General features: G+C 36.5%; 1 protein-coding gene across 2 annotated transcripts; it reads left to right on the top strand.

Moving 5' to 3' along the window:
* The first annotated feature begins 688 nt into the window (after positions 1–688).
* Positions 689–19,249, top strand: LOC124531212 (rho-associated protein kinase 2). 2 transcript variants are annotated; one of them, XM_047105704.1, is made up of 13 exons: positions 689–1,328; positions 2,427–4,355; positions 4,745–4,905; positions 5,191–5,400; positions 9,583–9,773; positions 10,377–10,551; positions 11,703–11,860; positions 12,453–12,654; positions 12,994–13,262; positions 13,391–13,548; positions 13,849–13,974; positions 14,180–14,390; positions 14,826–19,249. In XM_047105704.1, the coding sequence occupies exons 1-13, from the start codon at positions 1,148–1,150 to the stop codon at positions 14,917–14,919; spliced, it is 4,065 nt and encodes a 1,354-aa protein (XP_046961660.1). In that variant the 5' UTR covers positions 689–1,147; the 3' UTR covers positions 14,920–19,249. The 2 variants fall into 2 exon arrangements, with proteins under 2 accessions (XP_046961660.1, XP_046961659.1); XM_047105703.1 differs by having other exon boundaries at positions 2,427–4,367.
* Positions 19,250–19,276: the final 27 nt, after the last annotated feature.

Here is a 19,276-nt window from a genome sequence, read left to right as displayed (position 1 = left end):
ATAAAACTCTTAATTAAGTGGAATATATTATTTCAAAAATATTTTCAAAATATTTAAAATATAAATGTTTAATGTGTAAACATGCACTGCGCATTTGTTGAAATTATATTTGTTTCCTCTTTTCATACAATAGTAGCTTTAAATAATGTAATAACTATATATTAAAATTAACAACAATAATAATAATATAATGTAACGAAGGGTAATTTATTTAAAGCAATTTATATATGATAGTGTATTTTTATAGCTTTATTATAAAATCTTAGGGTTTCATTCAGTTTAAACGGCTAAAATAATTCAATTTATCGGACATATTTGTATTAGCCATATTATATTAGCCGTTATTCATATTATTTAAATTTTAAAATACTTATTACGTATAAGTTTTTGCAATAATATTGATTTAAATTACCCAAAAAAAACCAAAATTTTTTTGGTACAAAACCTAAAAATGTTTTCTATTTTCAATAACAACATTATAAGTAAAATAAAACTTTTCTTATTACAAATATAAAATATACAATAATAAATTTATTAAAATGTATTAGTAATTAAAAGTTTAAAATTGTAATAATATACTATTAATTATTGTTTCATAACAGAAACATTTGGTAGCTGACCGGTAGGTCAATCAGCTTTTTTATAAGTTATTTAATATTATTTTTAAACTGTTTTCGAAGTTTGTGAATTTCACACTGGTCGCCATTGCAATCCTGCGATGTTTTGCCAACTTCAGATTATTGTTCGATCATCGTTCATCAATCAAGCGGTTTTTATTAATACGTTAATTTACATTATTTTTAATGTTGTGCCAATTAGTATCGAAAATAAGTGAAATAAAACTACTAAAAGTAAATTTAATGCCCTAAACAACTACAATCAATCGGTTATGTTTGCAAACGTGCATATGCTTTGTTGTGAGAACCACCTTTATCTGCTGTCAGTCTGAGCTAAAGCAAGTAATTTTTTGATAATGAAACATAAGTTTCGTATTGTATAGTATGTTAGGGAGTGCTGGATAGTGCAAATAACGAGACAATAAACTTGTTGATGTGTCGTAATGAGAGTGGTGTTCCCATTCGTAGTGCCTATCAGGAGAATGTACGGTGGTATTTAGTGGCCGATAGAATCAGACCCAGGGTTCAGTATGGAGACGGTAAAAGATGAGGAACGCTTGCGGCGTCTTCGTGCGCTGGAGGAGAAACTTTGCGATCCTCGCTCCACCGGCAACGTGGACTGCCTGCTCGACACTGTCACTGCACTCGTCTCTGACTGCGATCACCCGGCCATTCGTCGAATGAAAAATGTCGAAGCCTATACAAGCCGATGTGAGTGTTTTTATGATTATATTAAAATTATATAGACAAAAAACATAACATAAAGTTACAAGTTTTGAACATTTTCTCTATATTTTCATAGATATGCAGTTTATCTGACTATGTAGGGCCTTAATTATTAGTTTAAGTTTATTTATTTTGCTTAAAAAATGTACTTAAAGCAGGATAGTACTTTCAATTTCCAATATGAAAATAATAATTTTATACTACAAGCAATTCATACAAATATTAAATATGAAAGAAAAATATTTTTGATGTTGAGTAATAACAAAATTATACTATTATCAAAATAAACCTTGACATTGCTCCGGTGGAAAGATATGTAAAATCAATTTACATTATAATTACTGATTAATTACATTAGACAGATAATTAGTAAACTCATATAATGTTATAAGTCACATACAATTGCATAATTTTTGCTTAATGTGCAGAATATGTGTGCATTTGAGACCATTTTAATTAAAAGTATTCTCTAGAATAACTAATTCCTTGTGATTTGTTCAACTTATGTTGCATTTGCACTCAATAAATCAACATAATATTCTGTAATATATTATAAAATAAATTAATTTAAACAAACATCATGAACATAACAACAATTGTTAGTATTTCAATTAACATTGCTATAATTTAATATTAGAATTATTCACTCTTCTCCTTATCACCATTTCTTATGATGTTTTGAAATGGTATTACTTGTACTATTTCATTTTATTCTAGACTAATTATTTCCTGCTCTTGTCCTTTGTCTAAATTATCTCACTAAGTTATCTCCTATAACAAACCTATTTTGTTTGTGTAACATAGACTATGCTAAATTGAATTATGGTCAAATCAACAAATCTCACAAATTGGTAATAAACAATCAACTTTGATAATATAATGTTTTATTATCTATGTCTTAGAATTAGAAATAACATGAAATTGAAAATTTAATAACACTTTTATATTACTGAATATTCTCTTCACTATACATTTACAATATACATTTTAGAATGTATTGGTGTTTAGGGCTAAGATTGTGAGAAAGTAATATTGTATTGTGATTATTATTTATGTGTACTTAATTCTAAAAGTTTGTTACAGATGAAGAGTTTGCTTCTGATATCATTGATTTGCGTATGAAAGCAGCAGATTTCGACCTGATTAAAGTAATAGGTCGAGGTGCGTTTGGTGAAGTTCAACTAGTCAGACATAAATCCACACATCAGGTTTTTGCGATGAAACTCCTTAGTAAAGTAGAAATGATTAAAAGATCAGATTCAACATTTTTTTGGGAAGAAAGACATATAATGGCTCATGCTAATTCTGAATGGATCCTTAAACTACACTTTGCTTTTCAAGACCATAAATATCTTTATATGGTGATGGATTACATGCCCGGAGGTGATCTTGTGAGCCTCATGTCTAATTATGACATACCTGAAAAGTGGGCGAAATTTTATACTATGGAAATTGTACTCGCACTCAATGTTATCCATGGAATGGGCTTTGTGCATAGAGATGTTAAACCAGACAATATGCTCATTGACAAATATGGACATTTGAAGTTAGCAGATTTCGGCACTTGCATGAGGATGGGACCTGATGGCCTGGTTCGAGCTAGTAATGCTGTAGGCACTCCAGATTACATTTCACCTGAGGTATTACAATCTCAAAATGGAGAAGGCGTTTATGGCCGTGAATGTGATTGGTGGGCTGTGGGAATATTTTTATATGAGATGTTAATTGGTGATCCACCTTTTTATGCTGATAGCTTAGTTGGAACATATGGGAAAATAATGGATCACAGAAATTCTTTACAATTTCCTGATGATGTAGAAATATCGAAAGAAGCAAAATCATTGATAAGGGGCCTATTAACTGATAGAGTAAAAAGACTTGGAAAGAATAGTGTAGACGAAATAAAGCAGCATCCTTTCTTTATTAATGACCAGTGGAGTTTCGATAATTTAAGGGACTCTATTCCTCCAGTTGTACCCGAACTATCCAGTGATGATGATACAAGAAATTTCGACGATATCGAAAAGTCCGATGCTTTGGATGAATCATTTCCTGTTCCTAAAGCGTTTGTCGGCAATCATTTACCATTTGTAGGATTCACATATAATGGTGATTATCAACTCTGTGGAGGTAGACTAAAGCCTGCTGATGTAGTCGATACGATATCTAATAATCACATAAACAACGTTGGGTCTGAGGCAATATTGCAGTTAGAAAAATTATTAGAAAGAGAAAGAGACGGACGACGTAAACTTGAAGATAGGCAAGTACTGCTTTGTACACAATTGGACGAAATTTCACAGAGAGAAATTAGAAATCAAAAAATTATAGCCGATACTGATAAAGAGTTGGCACTTCTCAAACACGATCTTAAAGAAATTCAACGAAAGGCTGAAATAGAGGCAGACTCCAGGAGAAAAGCCGAACTAAATTATAGTGATGTTAAACGTCGTTTAGAAGAAGAGCAGAGCAAGAGAGCGAAAGAAATGAGTAATTTACAGATATATAACGAAAAAATCAATGCTTTAGAGAAACAATTGACAGAAATGCGGGAAAAGTTAAAACAAGAATCCGAAGCAGCAGCCAAATCACGAAAGCAAGCGGCGGAATTGAGTGCGGCCCAAGCTGCGGCTGCTGCGGTCAGCGACGGTACCATGGCAAGTTTACGAGCACAGAGGGACACTCTCGAAAGAGAGTGTAGTACTTTGTCAGAGGAGCTCGGGTCTGTTAAGGCAGCTAAACAAAGGGCGGAGGCTTCTGTAGCTGAAGCAACTAGTCGGTTGAATGCTGCTCATGCTGAGCTGGAACGGTCATCGACAAGATTAGGACAAATTATGTCGGACAATAGGCAACTTTCGGAACGTGTTTCTTCTTTGGAAAAGGAGTACGCCTCGATGGCTCATGACCTGAGAACTTCACAGCACATGTACCAGCAAGAAGTACGAGCCCATCAAGAGACGCAGCGCTCCCAATTGCTTTCTAAACAAGAAGCCAATTTGGAGCTGGTCAAGGGTGAGCATTTTCGTATGTATTCCATTTAGAAATATTTAATCTATGTAATTTTAGAAAAGGCTATTTTCCCGTTTTATTCAATGTATGCTATGTGTAGTAAGATTAAAAAACCATTATGTTATTGTTTTGCATGCATCAGGAACGTTGGAAAAAATCTTGACAGGTTTGTCAATTTTGCTATTAAATCCATAATATTTATTCATGCGTATGAACTTTGTGTAGTATTAAAAGTAATATTTTATTTTTGTACATCGCTCAATCTCTCGCATAAAATCAACTTAAAACCTCCTAGACAGTAGCACAAAAATCATAAAATAGACGACTGCCTAATTATATACTGACTATAATTAGACGTTATTATTTAAATGACTTTTATTTTCTTTCTGTAGCGTTACAAGGCAAACTGAATGAAGAGAAAACGGCAAGACAACGTGCCGACTCAGTTTCCCAAGAAAAAGATCGTCAAATGTCTATGTTGAGCGTTGATTACCGACAAATGCAACAACGATTGCAAAAATTGGAGGGTGAACATCGGCAGGAGAGCGAAAAGGTTAACAAGTGTTCATTGCGTATTAAGATCGAAAAGACGGTTCCAAGAGGTCCCAAGGGTGGTAATGACGTTTGGCTCATCGCAACCCCGATTCGGAGTTGGATGACCAGATAACATTTTATAATAATTAAATTTACACCGGAACATCCGCTCCAAGGGAGAATACCAATAATCAATGCTGATCGATTCTTTTGAAGGGACAGGATATGTGTTGCACTCTTAGGTGTAACTATATTGTAAGTGTCGCTTTTCGTCGGCGCGGCAGTAGCGTGTATGTGTGTGCAGGTGGTGGGGCTGCAGGCGGCGCTGGAGCAGGAGCGCGCGGCGCGGCTGGCGGCGAGCGCCGAGACGGCGGCGGCGGAGGCGGCGGGCCGCGCCGCGCACGCCGAGCGCGAGGCGCGCGCGCGCGACCTGCTGGCCGCGCGCTCGGCGCTGCACGACGCCTCCGAGAAGCTGGCCGCCGCCGCCGCCGAGCGCGACATGCACTACGTCCGGGTGAGTCGAAATCGAAGCGGATACATTACAGTCTCGACGAACGATATCGAAACTTTAATTGCAATAAATGTCGAAGATAATTAATCCTACTAATATTATAAATGCAAAAGTTTGTGAGGATGGATGTATGTATGTTTATTACTGATTTACGAAAAAAACTACTGAATGGAATTTGATGAAATTTTACAGTAGTATAGTTTGTACATCAGAATAACACATAAGTTACAATTTATAATGATTTAATGTAATTTGGTCATAATATAGATACATATCACTTACACTTGCGCGGGCGGGTCGCTAGTCTCGAGATAAAGATCGCAGATTCACCTTAATGCTTTGGATACCAAATCGATAGGTATCAAAATGATATTATAATCTATAATAACCGTGCAGTACCTTTTCGTCGTTTGTTTGTCAACAGATTCTCTGATTGGTAGATATTAATTTTATCGATAAAAATAAAGTCGAGAGATTTATGAAAATTCGTAAAATATGTTTTTCATGTTTATGATCGAGGAACGCCTAGTATGAATAAATTTTCCTCCGTGTTATTTAATATGACAATGCATTTCGTTGTCCACGTTGCTTTTATTTACTATTCTCTGAATTAATCATAGTCTCATCACGCCGAAATAGACTGTCCTTCGCGGCATTACGACATTATGACTCATTGTGAGCACTCAACAGAACACATACACAAGCAAACTTATGCCTTATAAGATACACCTGCGCGTACGACTCTAAGTAAATAAACTAAGAATTACGTATTTTGTGGTTTTTCTCAGTGAATATATTATTAATTGGTTAAATTTATGGATTTATTTCATTATTACAAAAATCTCATTAAACCGGTTCCCGGAAAATGCTTACTCCGTGACTATAAAATGTACGCAATTATAATTAGCACATTCATTAATATCACGTTCTTATTTCACACGGCTCATTTTTTATGGTATTCATAAAATAGTACAAAACTTTAAAATTACTAAAAAAAATATATTAAACTTTTAAAGAGCGCTAGGTGCACAAAGTATAAAATTATATTGTAAAATTGACAATAATTTACAATAGTTCTGTAATTCTTTTTTAATACCAATTTTAGAAGAATAGATATAGTATAAACTAAGAAAGCGTCGTGCAATAAACACTTAACGGTTTACGTAAATAATAACATCGTATGTTAGATTAGAAGGCATATTTATAATAATTAATTAACTAGGTTCAATTTATCAACATTGTCCATTAAGATGCGCTAATTGAAATGGGCATCCATATTACGTTCCTGCTGACGAAAACAACAGAGGTCACACGATACGATAGTCCTCTGTAATTTAACCTAAATACTATACAATTATATACTTGAACTTCAAATGCTATTTATTATACATACATAATTTGCAATTTCTCATTTCAATATGTGATTTTTGATTCCCGTCCGCGGTGTAGGAGGGGAGGCAGGGTGCCTTAGGTTTTGGGTATCAGGGTTACAAAGAGTATGCAAAATTTATTAATAATGATGATCTGTCGGATAGTTCAGTGAAAGCGTAACAAATAAATAATGAGCTAATTAACTTTCGCATCTATAACAATAGTTAGGATTAATTTCACAGTTTATTATAATCTAATACCGTTTTTGGCGACAGCTGTCTTAACCCGTCTCGGTAGGTACCACCCACTCATCATTTATTCTACCACCAATATGTTGGTTTGCAGTTTGAAGGGTGAGCCTGTCTGCCATGTCTATGGGCAATAGTGACCACGTACCATCATAAAATACAATCAACGATTCAAACATAATACTGTAATCATAATTGGGCCACTAAATACTGAAATCGTGACTGCGATGCCAATTACTAGTCGTATAAATGAATTTACGTCAAATAGTATGTATATAAGATGTATGGAATTAATTATAATAGAAAAGCAAGTGATGTTGTGTTAGTATAACAGGGCTGCCTAGAGTAATTTAAAATATTTTATCTTATTTAAACAGAAGCTCGATTGATGCGCCCAGAAAGTAAAGATAAACATTCGTAGAACCGATATCAATGTGTTCTTACCAGTGACCGTTGAGACGAGCTATTGATATACAAACATAACAAACACACGTACATCAATAACACTAATCAATCTAATACATACAAAACTTCCTCGGTATTATCGAAATCAATACATTTTCAATTAATAAGGTTCGTCATATAATTACTTTTTTATGTTTTGATTTAAAAATAAAATGAATATAAGTATTGTTATGTATCTATTTAGTTTTCTATTTTACTATTTCTTTCACGTTCGTAATAATTCAGGAAATGCAAAATTTTTAATTACGATTATTTCTGTATATCATCTTTCATATGGGATTGTAGATATGATTTTTTGACATTTCAGTTTGTTTTAATCTAAGATCGCAAATTGCCAGAATAATACTGTCATTATAGAATTAAGATGTTTGATTATTATTAGTGAAGCACTTAGCAAATTATTTATTTGTCGGTCTTATGAACATCCACGGTAAATATTAAAAGCTTTTTTATTAATAATATATTTTAAAAATTCCCTTTTAGCAAATACTAAAATCAAAAACAGTCTATTTCTCGTCCACGAAAAAAGCCACTGCAATCGTTTCTTAAAAAAAACTCTAACAAATATTTATGTATTCGTTTGTTGTGTTGATATTCCACGCCATATACAAGTTGCGTTGGTTATCCTCTATTGCATAAAATTGTGTTTTTATTAAGAAATATTGTGAATGCTACTTATATTAGATTTTATTAATGTTATTAAAGCTAATACAAGGCGAGTCGACAGGTCCATAAAAAGCTAGCATTATTGCATAACTTCATTTGCGGAATATTTTGCGTGGTTTTATTTCCTGCTCTTCCTCAACCAGTTGTCATTTTATTGAATCAAGTTTAGTCACTATAGCCTTTAATATGGTTTTCAATTACTGATGCGATCAACACTAAACATATAAAGCCGTGTGTATCGTATCCTACAAAGTAGCTATATCGAGTCCAAATGTCCTAAATATAAATGTATATGTATTTGTGATTATAATTTGGTCATTAAATATCTTTCACCAAAACGCGCAACGATTTGAGACGTAAAAAATTGTTACGTAAGTCTTTACGATTGTTAATTTGCATTATGCGGTTGTCACATAAATATATCCGGTGGCTTATGAATATTTTGTCAAAACATTTTTGTCGTTGATACTAGTTTGAAAATTTAAAATATGAATGAGTCACACATACGCGAGTGTCGAGCGCTAATAAAGACTAATCCTAAAAAAACAAGAAATACATTTTGATGCTTTATTTGAGTCGAGATTGTCACGCTTCGATAAACCCGGTGTTAGCCGTCGAGCGGTCATGAAGTAACGGTTAACAAATTTAGTTTATGTTTGAACATTTTCCCAAATTAATTTTAAAATACTAAATGGAAAGTTGCGCGTAATTAAGGTTCTTTTTTATTTGCTCTGATAGTAACGTAAACAGCATCCATTATAATATCACTTCAATGCTAATGAATATATAAAGATGTTGACCTTATGTTTCCCTGAATTATAGGTTTTATATGTGTAAACGTAATATACTTCGTAAAACGTAAATATTATATGTCGAATCGTGGTAAAAACTAGTTTTTCATGATGTTTATTATTTTATTTATAATAAGTGTACACATTGCTATGATTACAACAGATTAGTCATGATGCGTATAAAACAAGAAACTATAGTTTTGTATGATATAAGGCAAGCGCGGCTTATCGTTACGATTTACTTAATTATAGGCGTCTTACTGAGCAAGCGAGCTATATTAACGAGGAGGAAACTTTTACTAGTCGTAGGGCTTTGTTCAAGCTCGACTCGTTCGGTACCACCCACTATATTTGCTAAATTGTACCTACCATCAAAAAGCAATACCTTTTTCTGCTGAGTTTCGATTTGGAAGGTGGGTGAGCCAGTGTAATGACAGACGCAGGTTACTTCCTATCTCAGTCTCCCCACATATGGCGGCGTATTGACGGTGAATTGACATATATACGTATTTCATTGTGGATGTATAAACTAGCAATGATTAATATATTAATTGGAACCAGCTGATTCGTTTGATCGTTTGTTTTACAATTATAATTAAAAAAAAACATTCGTAAGTTTTTAATTTACGTAACTCGTATTTCAGAGCGAGGAGTTACGATCTCAGCTGGAGAACGAGCAGCACTACTGCGTGGTGTACCGCACGCAGGCCAGCGAGCTGCGCGCGCAGCTGGAGGAGAGCACGCGCGCCGCGCGCGACCTGGAGCAGGAGCGCGCCAGCCTCATGCACCAGCTGCAGCTCGCCATCGCGCGCGCAGACTCCGAGGCCATCGCCAGGTACGCGCTCCCTACACACTTTACCTAACACATCATTTCAGATCTCCTTTGTCAATCTATTGATACAAAAGGAGCTGGTTAAGTTTTAAACGAATTAAATATAGTACGACACAACTTAGATGTCGCATCGGCAAAATTCGTAAAACCGATTACATCCGAATTGAGTACGCTAACCCAAATTATCAATATTTATTTCTCACGCGAATATGATCTTTGCACAAACGTAATAACTTGTAATATCATATGACCTAATATATTTGTCAATTTGACGCGTCGATGTACATGCACTTGGATTTTCTGACGTGTGAATCTACAGCGACGAATAGCGTCGAATGGCGCGATATGGAGCTATTTCTATTGGTTGTGTAAATCGGGCACTAATCGGTTTTATTTTCATTCCATTGCATTTTCCGATGCTACATCTAATTTGTGTCTTACTATAACTATTTGTCTATTTGAATAAGCTACTAGTATTATGAAATACAAATTAAAAAATACACATTTTTTTTTTTGCAATTATATCCAAGTTTTAAAGAATCACTCGAAGGTACTGAGGTGATAACGAGAGTGAATTCGAAACACTAACATGAGGATCGCTCGCAGGTCGATAGCGGAGGAGACGGTGGGCGAGCTGGAGAAGGAGAAGACGATGAAGGAGCTGGAGATGCGCGACGCGCTGGCGCAGCACCGCGGGGAAATGGCGGCGCGCGACGCGCTGCTGCAGGGCCTGCGAGACCGCGACCACGAGAACCGGGCCACCATCGACCTGCAGCGGAAGGTCTCGCCGCACTTATCATACATATAAATAAATATGAGACAACATCACATATAGTACGACACAACTTAGATGTCGCATCGGCAAAATTCGTAAAACCGATCACATCCGAATTGATTACGCTATCCCAAATTATCAATATTTATTTCTCATGCGAATATGATCTTTGCACAAACGTAATAACTTGTAATATCATATGACTTAATATATTCGTCAATTTGACACGTCGCTTTACACGCACTTGCTTTCTCTGATGCGAGAATCTATAGCGACGAATAGCGTCGAATGGCGCGATAGGGAGCTATTTCTATTGGTTGTGTAAATCGGCAGTAATCGGTTTTATTTTCATTCCATTGCATTTTCCGATGCTACATCTAATTTGTGTCGTACTATACATTACTCTGATCCCAATGTAAGTAGCTGAAGCACTTGTGTTATGGAAATCAGAAGTAACGACGGTACCACAAACACCCAGACCCAAGACAACATAGAAAACTAATGGTAATCTACATCGACTCGGTCGGGAATCGAACCCGGGACCTCAGAGTGGCGTACCCACGAAAACCGGTGTACACACCACTCGACCACGGAGGTCGTCATCATATCCATATATTGTTTCAATTAAAACAAATCGTGACCGATTTGTGGATAGATGAACGCCGGTCACTGTTACTGCGTTTCTGAATAGAGAATCGTTATGGAACAAATAATCAGTCTCGTCAAACAAAAACAGAGTCAGATATTGATGTTATAGTTATATTTATTTATTAATGTTAATGTAATTTGGCCAAAATTATTTAGAACTTTAAATTTTAAAGTGGAAGATCTTATAACACAAGTTATCGGACCGATGACTAACGAATCAATAAACTGTCATTAAAAGGATTTTATAAATGGGTCATTACTAAGTCAAACAGCAGTCACTGTCGTACATAAAACTAATAATATAATATAATACGAATATTAGTTAATAATGAAATGTTTAAAACAACAACGAAATAAATAAAAAATTGAATCCTTGATATCAAATATCAATAGATATTACAATGTTTTTACACGTACAACGCAAGGTAAAACTATCTTATCCTGCCATAGTGATTCGCAGTCGATATAACTATAGAGATGTATATAACTGTTTCATCCGCGTCGTGCAGGAAGTGGACGAGCTGCGCCGCAGCGGCACGGCGCTGGCGGAGCGGCTGGCCACCATGCAGCGCCTGCAGGAGGACGTCGACCGCCTCAACAAGAAGCTCAACTCGGAGATCATGCTCAAGCAGCAGGCCGTCAACAAGTTGGCCGAGATTATGAACAGGTATTTATTTTGGTTCAGTTTTGTTTCATATGTATGTGCATGTGTACTATTCTTTGATTATTTATGAACCATTTTATATAACGGAGCAGCATGCCCGAGCGCGTTTTTTAAAAAATGACGTCAGCATAGCTGACGTCACGAGTGTCAGAGTTTCGATCTTTAACCATCTTCGGGTGGTATGAAATAAAACTCAGGAAATAATCCTCTCTGATTTATTCCAATATGAGACGGTCCGATCGCTCCGACGGCTCGACCAAGTCTGTCGATACCGGCGGGTGCTTGATCTTTTATAACAAAAATAGGTGGGTAGACTTATTCACTCAACATAACAACTGTTTACAAACATTAAAATATTTCAGAGTAATTTAACCTTTCAAAATTCACTAAAAATTATTCATTTAACAATGAAACAGTTTTAAATTATTAAAATAATCATTTCTGGACACGTGTTTTTCTTAAATTCGTGGCTCCGCACTGACATATATATTTCTCCAAAAAGATTTACTGTTCGAAGTTTATGTTTAAGAAAATATTAATAAAATATCATTTACTGTTAAAAATTATTTAAACATGTACTTGTTATTATTAAAAGAAAAGATATGAATCCCGCATCAACGAAGAACAAGAGCAAGATGTCAGTGCGCAAGGACAAGGACTACCGCAAGCTGCAGCAGGAGTTGACGCGCGAGAAGGAGAAATCGGATCAGCATATCGCGAAACTGCAGCGAGACCTGCAGGATGCACAGCAGCAATTGCTTGAGGAGCAGCAGACCAGACTCCGACTTGCCATGGAGGTATGTAATAACTATATACTGAATATACTTCTCGAAGCTGTAATTGAAATGCACCCATGACACTATTTTGCTTTTAAATAAAACTAGTTATACCGGATTTGAATCGCGTATATTAATTATTTTTGGCATCCCGACGTTTCGAGCACTTTACAGCGTTCGTGGTCTCTAGTCTAGTCTAGTCTACCCGTGACCACGAACGCTGTAAAGTGCTCGAAACGTCGGGATGCCAAAAATAATTAATATACGCGATTCAAATCCGGTATAACTAGTTTTATTTAAATGTGTAATAATCGCGAAAATTTAAGACAACACTATACTATTTTGCTTTTTATATTGCAGGTGGATAGCAAAGACGCAGAAATCGAACAGCTTAAAGAAAAGTTAGCTGCGTTGACGAGCGAGACCGCCTCGCAGTCGTCCGCCGACGCGGAGGACGGCGAGACGGAACAGACCCTGGAGGGATGGCTCTCGGTGCCCTTCAAGCAGAACATACGCAGGCACGGCTGGAAGAAGCAGTACGTCGTCGTCTCCTCGAAGAAAATTATCTTCTACAACACCGAGAACGATAAGCAGAACACTACGGATCCAGTCATGATATTGGATTTGAGGTACTTTAATGTTTGTTTTGTATAATGGATTTTGAAGTATTCAAATATATTAAGCCTATAAATACATGTATAGTACCATATATTATTGTATACATGAATAATGTTAACGCTGGACGTTGCCATCGCAGCAAGGTGTTCCACGTGCGGTCGGTGACGCAGGGCGACGTGATCCGCGCCGACGCCAAGGACATCCCGCGCATCTTCCAGCTGCTGTACGCGGGCGAGGGCGAGGCGCGCCGGCCCGGCGACGCGCAGGACCAGCCCGCCGACGGCGCCGACCACGCCGGTGGGTACTTTGCGTGCTGTACTAGTGTATATATGCATTAATGATTTCATTCATAGTTATAATTAAACACTTTTTTGTAATCATTTCACAGTTTTGCAATCCTTCATTTTCAGAATTCCTTTTTAGTAGCATCGAAAATTCAAAAAAAAATCCTTTTCAACACTGGGTACATACATAACGATATTTTAGTATATTATTTAGTTAAAGTGAATACTTTACTGTTTTAATCCTTTTTTTATAGCAAGAAAGCGGTTTTGTTCAGAATAAGGGTTTTAATATCATTAATTTTTCCTATTTCAGGGAACACAGTCCAACACAAGGGCCACGACCTGGTCAGCATCACGTACCACATCCCCACGGCGTGCGAGGTGTGCACGCGGCCGCTGTGGCACATGTTCCGCCCGCCGCAGGCCTACGAGTGTCGGCGTAAGTCACTCCGTTATCATCTCAATGCTAAACGATCCTCGCTCGAAAGATCCGAGTATCCGCTAACCGTCAGGCAGTCGCTAACGTGTGAGTGCGCGCCGTAAAGTCACTCCGTTATCATCTCAATACTAATCGATCCCCGCTCGAAAGACCTGAGGATCCACTCAATGTCATGCAGTCGCTAAAGTGTGAGTGCGCGCCGTAGGCTGCCGCATGAAGATCCACGCGGAGCACGTGTCGGAGGGCGAGGGCGTGGCGGCGTGCAAGCTGCACGCGGACCGCGCGCGCGAGCTGCTGCTGCTGGCGCCCGCCGCGCCCGAGCAGCGCCGCTGGGTGGCGCGCCTGGCGCGCCGCGTGCAGCGCTACGGGTACCGCGCCGCGCACACCAACCACGACCACACCAAGCTGTCGCCCAGGTCTTTATGAGCAATTTGCTTTCTCGCCTGAAAAGTAGATATTGTTAAGAGTTTGAGATAAAAGCTGTGTGGTACGCAGCTTTTATCCCATAGTTTGTTACTTTAGAGATGCTCGACTTGACTTTGTCGAAGAGTTTCTATACGTTAGAAGTAATACGAATAATTAATATATACGAATAAAATAATTTCATCTTGATGAATTTCATATTAATTTTGTTTGTGAGAAATGAGAGTGATCAGCAGTTAATTAGTTAGCTATCTATGCAGATATAGATATGAATGGAAAGAATTTCCAAAGCAATATACAAAAGGATCGTCTCCAGTGACCGAGTGATTGCCATCTGTAAATGCAGTTTTTTTTTTTGAATAAAATTTATTTTCGCTAGTAGAGAGTCGTTAGTGGTGATATTAAATGACAGTCTTGTTGGTCTTCAGAGACTCCATGCGCTCGAACCTGAAGGCGGCGTACATGAACGCGTCGCAGCGCAGCTCCACGCTGCCCGCCAACGCGTCGCTGCCGCGCCAGTGACGCCGCCCCGCGACACAACCCGATACCTACATTCGCAACTCATTCGCGTCCCGTGCTACATCTGTCTTATACGATAAACCCGGTGTGTCATTTTTCGGAATTTGAATTTAAACATTTCTTTTACACACACGGATAAATTTAAAATGAATAAAAATATTTATGTGCGTTTTTAGTCAGTTCAAGAATTTCGACAAAAATATTGACTGATATAAAATCTAAAATACTTAATATAATATTCGCTAGTCTCGTTTGAATTTTGGCCAACAATGAATATTGGCATCGTTGCAATTACATAACTCGCTAGTTTGTACTTATTTAAAAAAAAAATCGATATAGAAGAATATCTTTCGAGAAAGTGTACTTCAATTGTCTGACGTCAATTGAATGTTACCATTTTGTTAGCAAAAGGTTATAACACACATGTCGCTGTTGTCGTAAGTGACATGTAAGTGAATAAAATAATGATTGAATTTGAAATAAAAATTAGCCCACGAAAGTAGAGGAATTACATTATTGATTATAGATGCGTCACCGCCCAGAGCGCGCACCGACTAAAGTAAAACCAAATTCTGAAACTACTGACTCTTGCCATTTCAGAGGAACTTGTCATAAAGGAAAGGTCTCCTCTTATTTTCCTATCTGATCAAATACGGATATTCGCTGTTCCTCTCAATACATTATTGGCTAGTCGAAAAAGAGCTCCCGGTCTGGCATCAGACGCGATTTCCCATTGTGCCTCTTGGAATGTCACATCTGCATATGATTCCCCTTGTTCGTTGCTGTCGGTGTCTATGCCTACTCTTGGTGTCTCTGCTGCGGGAGCGTTCCATAAGCGTCCACGGCCTTGTGTTTCAAAAATTATTTTTTGACCAATTGACGTTGAGAGCTCCACTGTACTCTCGACTTCCTCAATCCCATCTGCCATTCGAGGTATATTTAAGTCCCAACCAGACTTACTTGCTTGTTCTTTTGCACGACACATGTCTGGAAGCTCCATGACTTGTAGTTTATAGGAATGACCACTGAGTAGGAATTACATTATTGGTCATTTCCATCCGACCAGCGAGAAAGTGTTCTTTTAATAAAAAATAAGCTAGGGACCAGTGCCCCTGCAAATGTAATCAATAATTATTTAATTAGTGAATGCATTAAAAGCGGTTTAGTGAGAAAAGAGAGACCGCACATGCTTTCTTGTTACGTGACTCTTATTATATTTTGAAACTGACAAGAGATATGCGCTACTAAAGCGATCGGTCTCCATTATTATCGATATAACAAAGTTTTAATAATATCATTTTCGATCAGTTTCAACGTGTACATATTAGTTACATTGTGTTGATATTATATTTTAATTTGTAATATAATTTAATTACGCGTTAATAGGCGACGGAGTTCTGTCGTGACTTTGGTGCGATAGATTTGCTTTGAGGTAGATCGCGGAAGATTAAAGAATCGTTGAACGCTTTTAGGCGCTCCGTGTGGGCAGCGCTCGGCTCGGCAAACATGGCGGATACTCTAGGAGTACATTCGTTGTTTTCGAATCATTTCAAACGAAAGCATCGTTGAGTACATCTTCACAGTAGATTAACAATTGTAACAATACAGTTTTCAGTCAATTAAGTATATTTCAATTTTGTATAAAACTACTTTTTATACTTACAGACAGTTAATATTAGATGAAATGTCATTCCAGTAATTTCCAGTCAATTACTATGAGACTAGAATGAGACAATTAAATTTTATCCAAGTGTTGTTAGCAGTAAGAGTTTGTATTGCAGAGATGTGAAAATATCACAACGTTTTACGAGATCCTAAAGGCATTAGTTAGTAATGGGCAAAATATTTGTTCTTGCTTAATTTGTTCACTTTTGCCGCGTTAAAACTTGGCCTAACTCAGCACGTTTTAGATAAAAATACTGAATCAAAAAACTCTAGTTGAACTCCTTAAGAAACAATCTTTTTGTATTCACCCGCTCGTTAAGAAAGAAGTTTATTTTTCAATTTCATTTAAAGTTTGAAAAATCAAATGAAACGCGCGTGTAAAGTATATTTTAAACGCGGCCAAAATACAATTACAATCTTTACGAAAGATAACACCTTCAATATATATTTCTTTAAACGTTAGAAAATAAGCTCAACCAATAATAAAACGGAATTGATTAGAGTAAAATTTAATGCTCACACTAATAGTGGTTTAATAGTAACGAAAACGTAAGAGTCCATGTACTTACGATACATTATACAATAGGGAACCAATTTAAAGTAAGTTTGCATTGACAATGTTCATTAACGAGGTATAGTGCCATAATGATTTGTAGTTCTTGGTATTTGCTCAACCTCACTAACACATAACATGAGTTTGCTATTCACCTAACATAAGGTAAAGACGTGCTTCCCTTTGTCTCCTTCAGATTAATGTAACCCAGAGAGAGTTGTAGACGATAAAAGGAAATAGTGTGAACGTAAATTTGTCTCACAGTCTTTGCTTATGCAATTCTTCTGTATGTTTTAAATATTAACCCAACAAAAACATGTGTGTTCAGCTTATTTATACTAGCTGATTTAATAAGTTCATTTCAAATTCATTTCCTTGGTGCCAAATTTCGCTCTACGATAAAACATGTACAAATGATAGCTAAATAAACTTTAAATATATTATTAGTAAAGTCACCTAAAACGGTTGTGTAAAATGACACCAATGTGAGCTTATTATGTGTAGGAATTACATAATTTTCAATAAAACAAATGAAGACCGGTAGATTGTAATAGAGTGCAGTCAATGAAGTGATCAATGAAGTACAAAATTAGATATGAAAGTACATTCGTTACTCAGGACACTGCTTGAAATCCTTCTACGCGATGCAGAATACTCGTCCATATTCTTCGGTAACAGCAGTGTAGTGTAAACAAACGAATACCGGTATCGGTGTTTCAGTTTCTGTATAAAATTTGGCCTAATTGTGTAGACGCCGACGTAGGAGAAGGCTCAAACTCGGCCAGCTGTGATAATAGACGTGTGTAGGTAACACCCGTGGTGCTAAAGCGAAACAGGCCTCCGACGCGTTGTTGTTACTAATGGTTCTTGTTAAACATTATTATGCGCTGTTTATTATTGCTCTACGAACTGTTAACATTCCTGCAACAAAGCTATGTTGATTTTTGTTTATCTTAGTTTTACGTCGTCTCGAGTTAAACCATTTCGCTTGACCAGTTATCGCTTTTATATATTCTAGTTTTAAGTTTGAAAAAAATCTCTACTCGATACATAACTGACATACGAATTTTAAATATACGTACTTAAATGTTTTATAAATTGCAATTAATCGTAGTTATACGCTTATATTTTGAGATGCATTTTTCGATTTTATTTTGTTAGGCAGCTATTGCATTCTTTCGTGTGACGTCATTCCATCGTTAACCCCAAAAGATAAATTGTTACGCACGTTCGGATATTTCTGTTTATTGCCAAAGAAATTTTGGAATTTTTAATTTTATACAAATAATTGCAATTTATTATTTTTTTAACGTTATTCCGTTAACAAATAAATTATGCTTGTCATTAATGTTAATTCAGTACCTAAATTATAATATGTTTATAATGCATAATTACTGCGCTGGTTTCTATTGTTGTCAAACATATTCGGGAGTATTTTTCTTTAGTAGAAATGGTCTCGGTGGTGGTACAAAAATACTCTCGAAATGTGGCCCCCGGAGCATCATTTCAATAGCGAGCAGTGTACAATCGTCATTATGATAAATTATTTATTGTATTACATCATAACGTTTTTATTTATCAATTTAAAATTGTAAGTTCCTAACTAGCTAGCTTCTCAGATATCTAATGCTGATGATAATACATTAAACATTTACTGTTTGTCGATAAGTGGGTATATTTTTTTAATGCTTATTAATGATTATAATCGGAGAATCTTTCATTAAATGTGCTCTAGAATTTGATATAGTCTTAGACAAACTGCAGCGCGCCGACAGCCCGCCGGCGGGGCGCCGCCGGGGCGCCGCCGGGCCGCTGTCGGCGCGCTCCCGTTCCGTCGCCGGCGCGAGGTCGTCGCGTGCCGGCGCCGTGAGTCTGTTGCAATACTAATATACCACGTGCCTTAGCTACACGGCCCACTCCCATATCATCTAGACATACTATGTTATACGTATTGATAGTTATGATAATGTACATATGTTTTCAAATAAACCAATATTTTATGGATTTTTTAAGGAATTTGTATATTGTAAAGAAAATTATTAATTTTATCATAAAATTAATGCCTAGCTCATAAGTGCTACATTTGTGAAAAAATAAATAACATTTTAAAATTCATCGTTTTATTTAGTTAAAATATTAACA

The sequence above is a fragment of the Vanessa cardui genome, chromosome 7 (assembly GCF_905220365.1).
Source record: "Vanessa cardui chromosome 7, ilVanCard2.1, whole genome shotgun sequence".
Classification (NCBI taxonomy): domain Eukaryota; kingdom Metazoa; phylum Arthropoda; class Insecta; order Lepidoptera; family Nymphalidae; genus Vanessa; species Vanessa cardui.
This window is presented reverse-complemented; position numbering and strand designations above follow the sequence as displayed.

Coding starts and splice junctions, on each gene's coding strand:
- LOC124531212 (XM_047105703.1), top strand. CDS start 1,148: ATGGAGACGGTAAAAGATGAGGAACGCTTGCGGCGTCTTCGTGCGCTG. Junction 11,861..12,452: donor TTGGCCGAGATTATGAACAG/GTATTTATTTTG, acceptor TATTATTAAAAG/AAAAGATATGAATCCCGCAT. Junction 13,549..13,848: donor CGACGGCGCCGACCACGCCG/GTGGGTACTTTG, acceptor TTCCTATTTCAG/GGAACACAGTCCAACACAAG.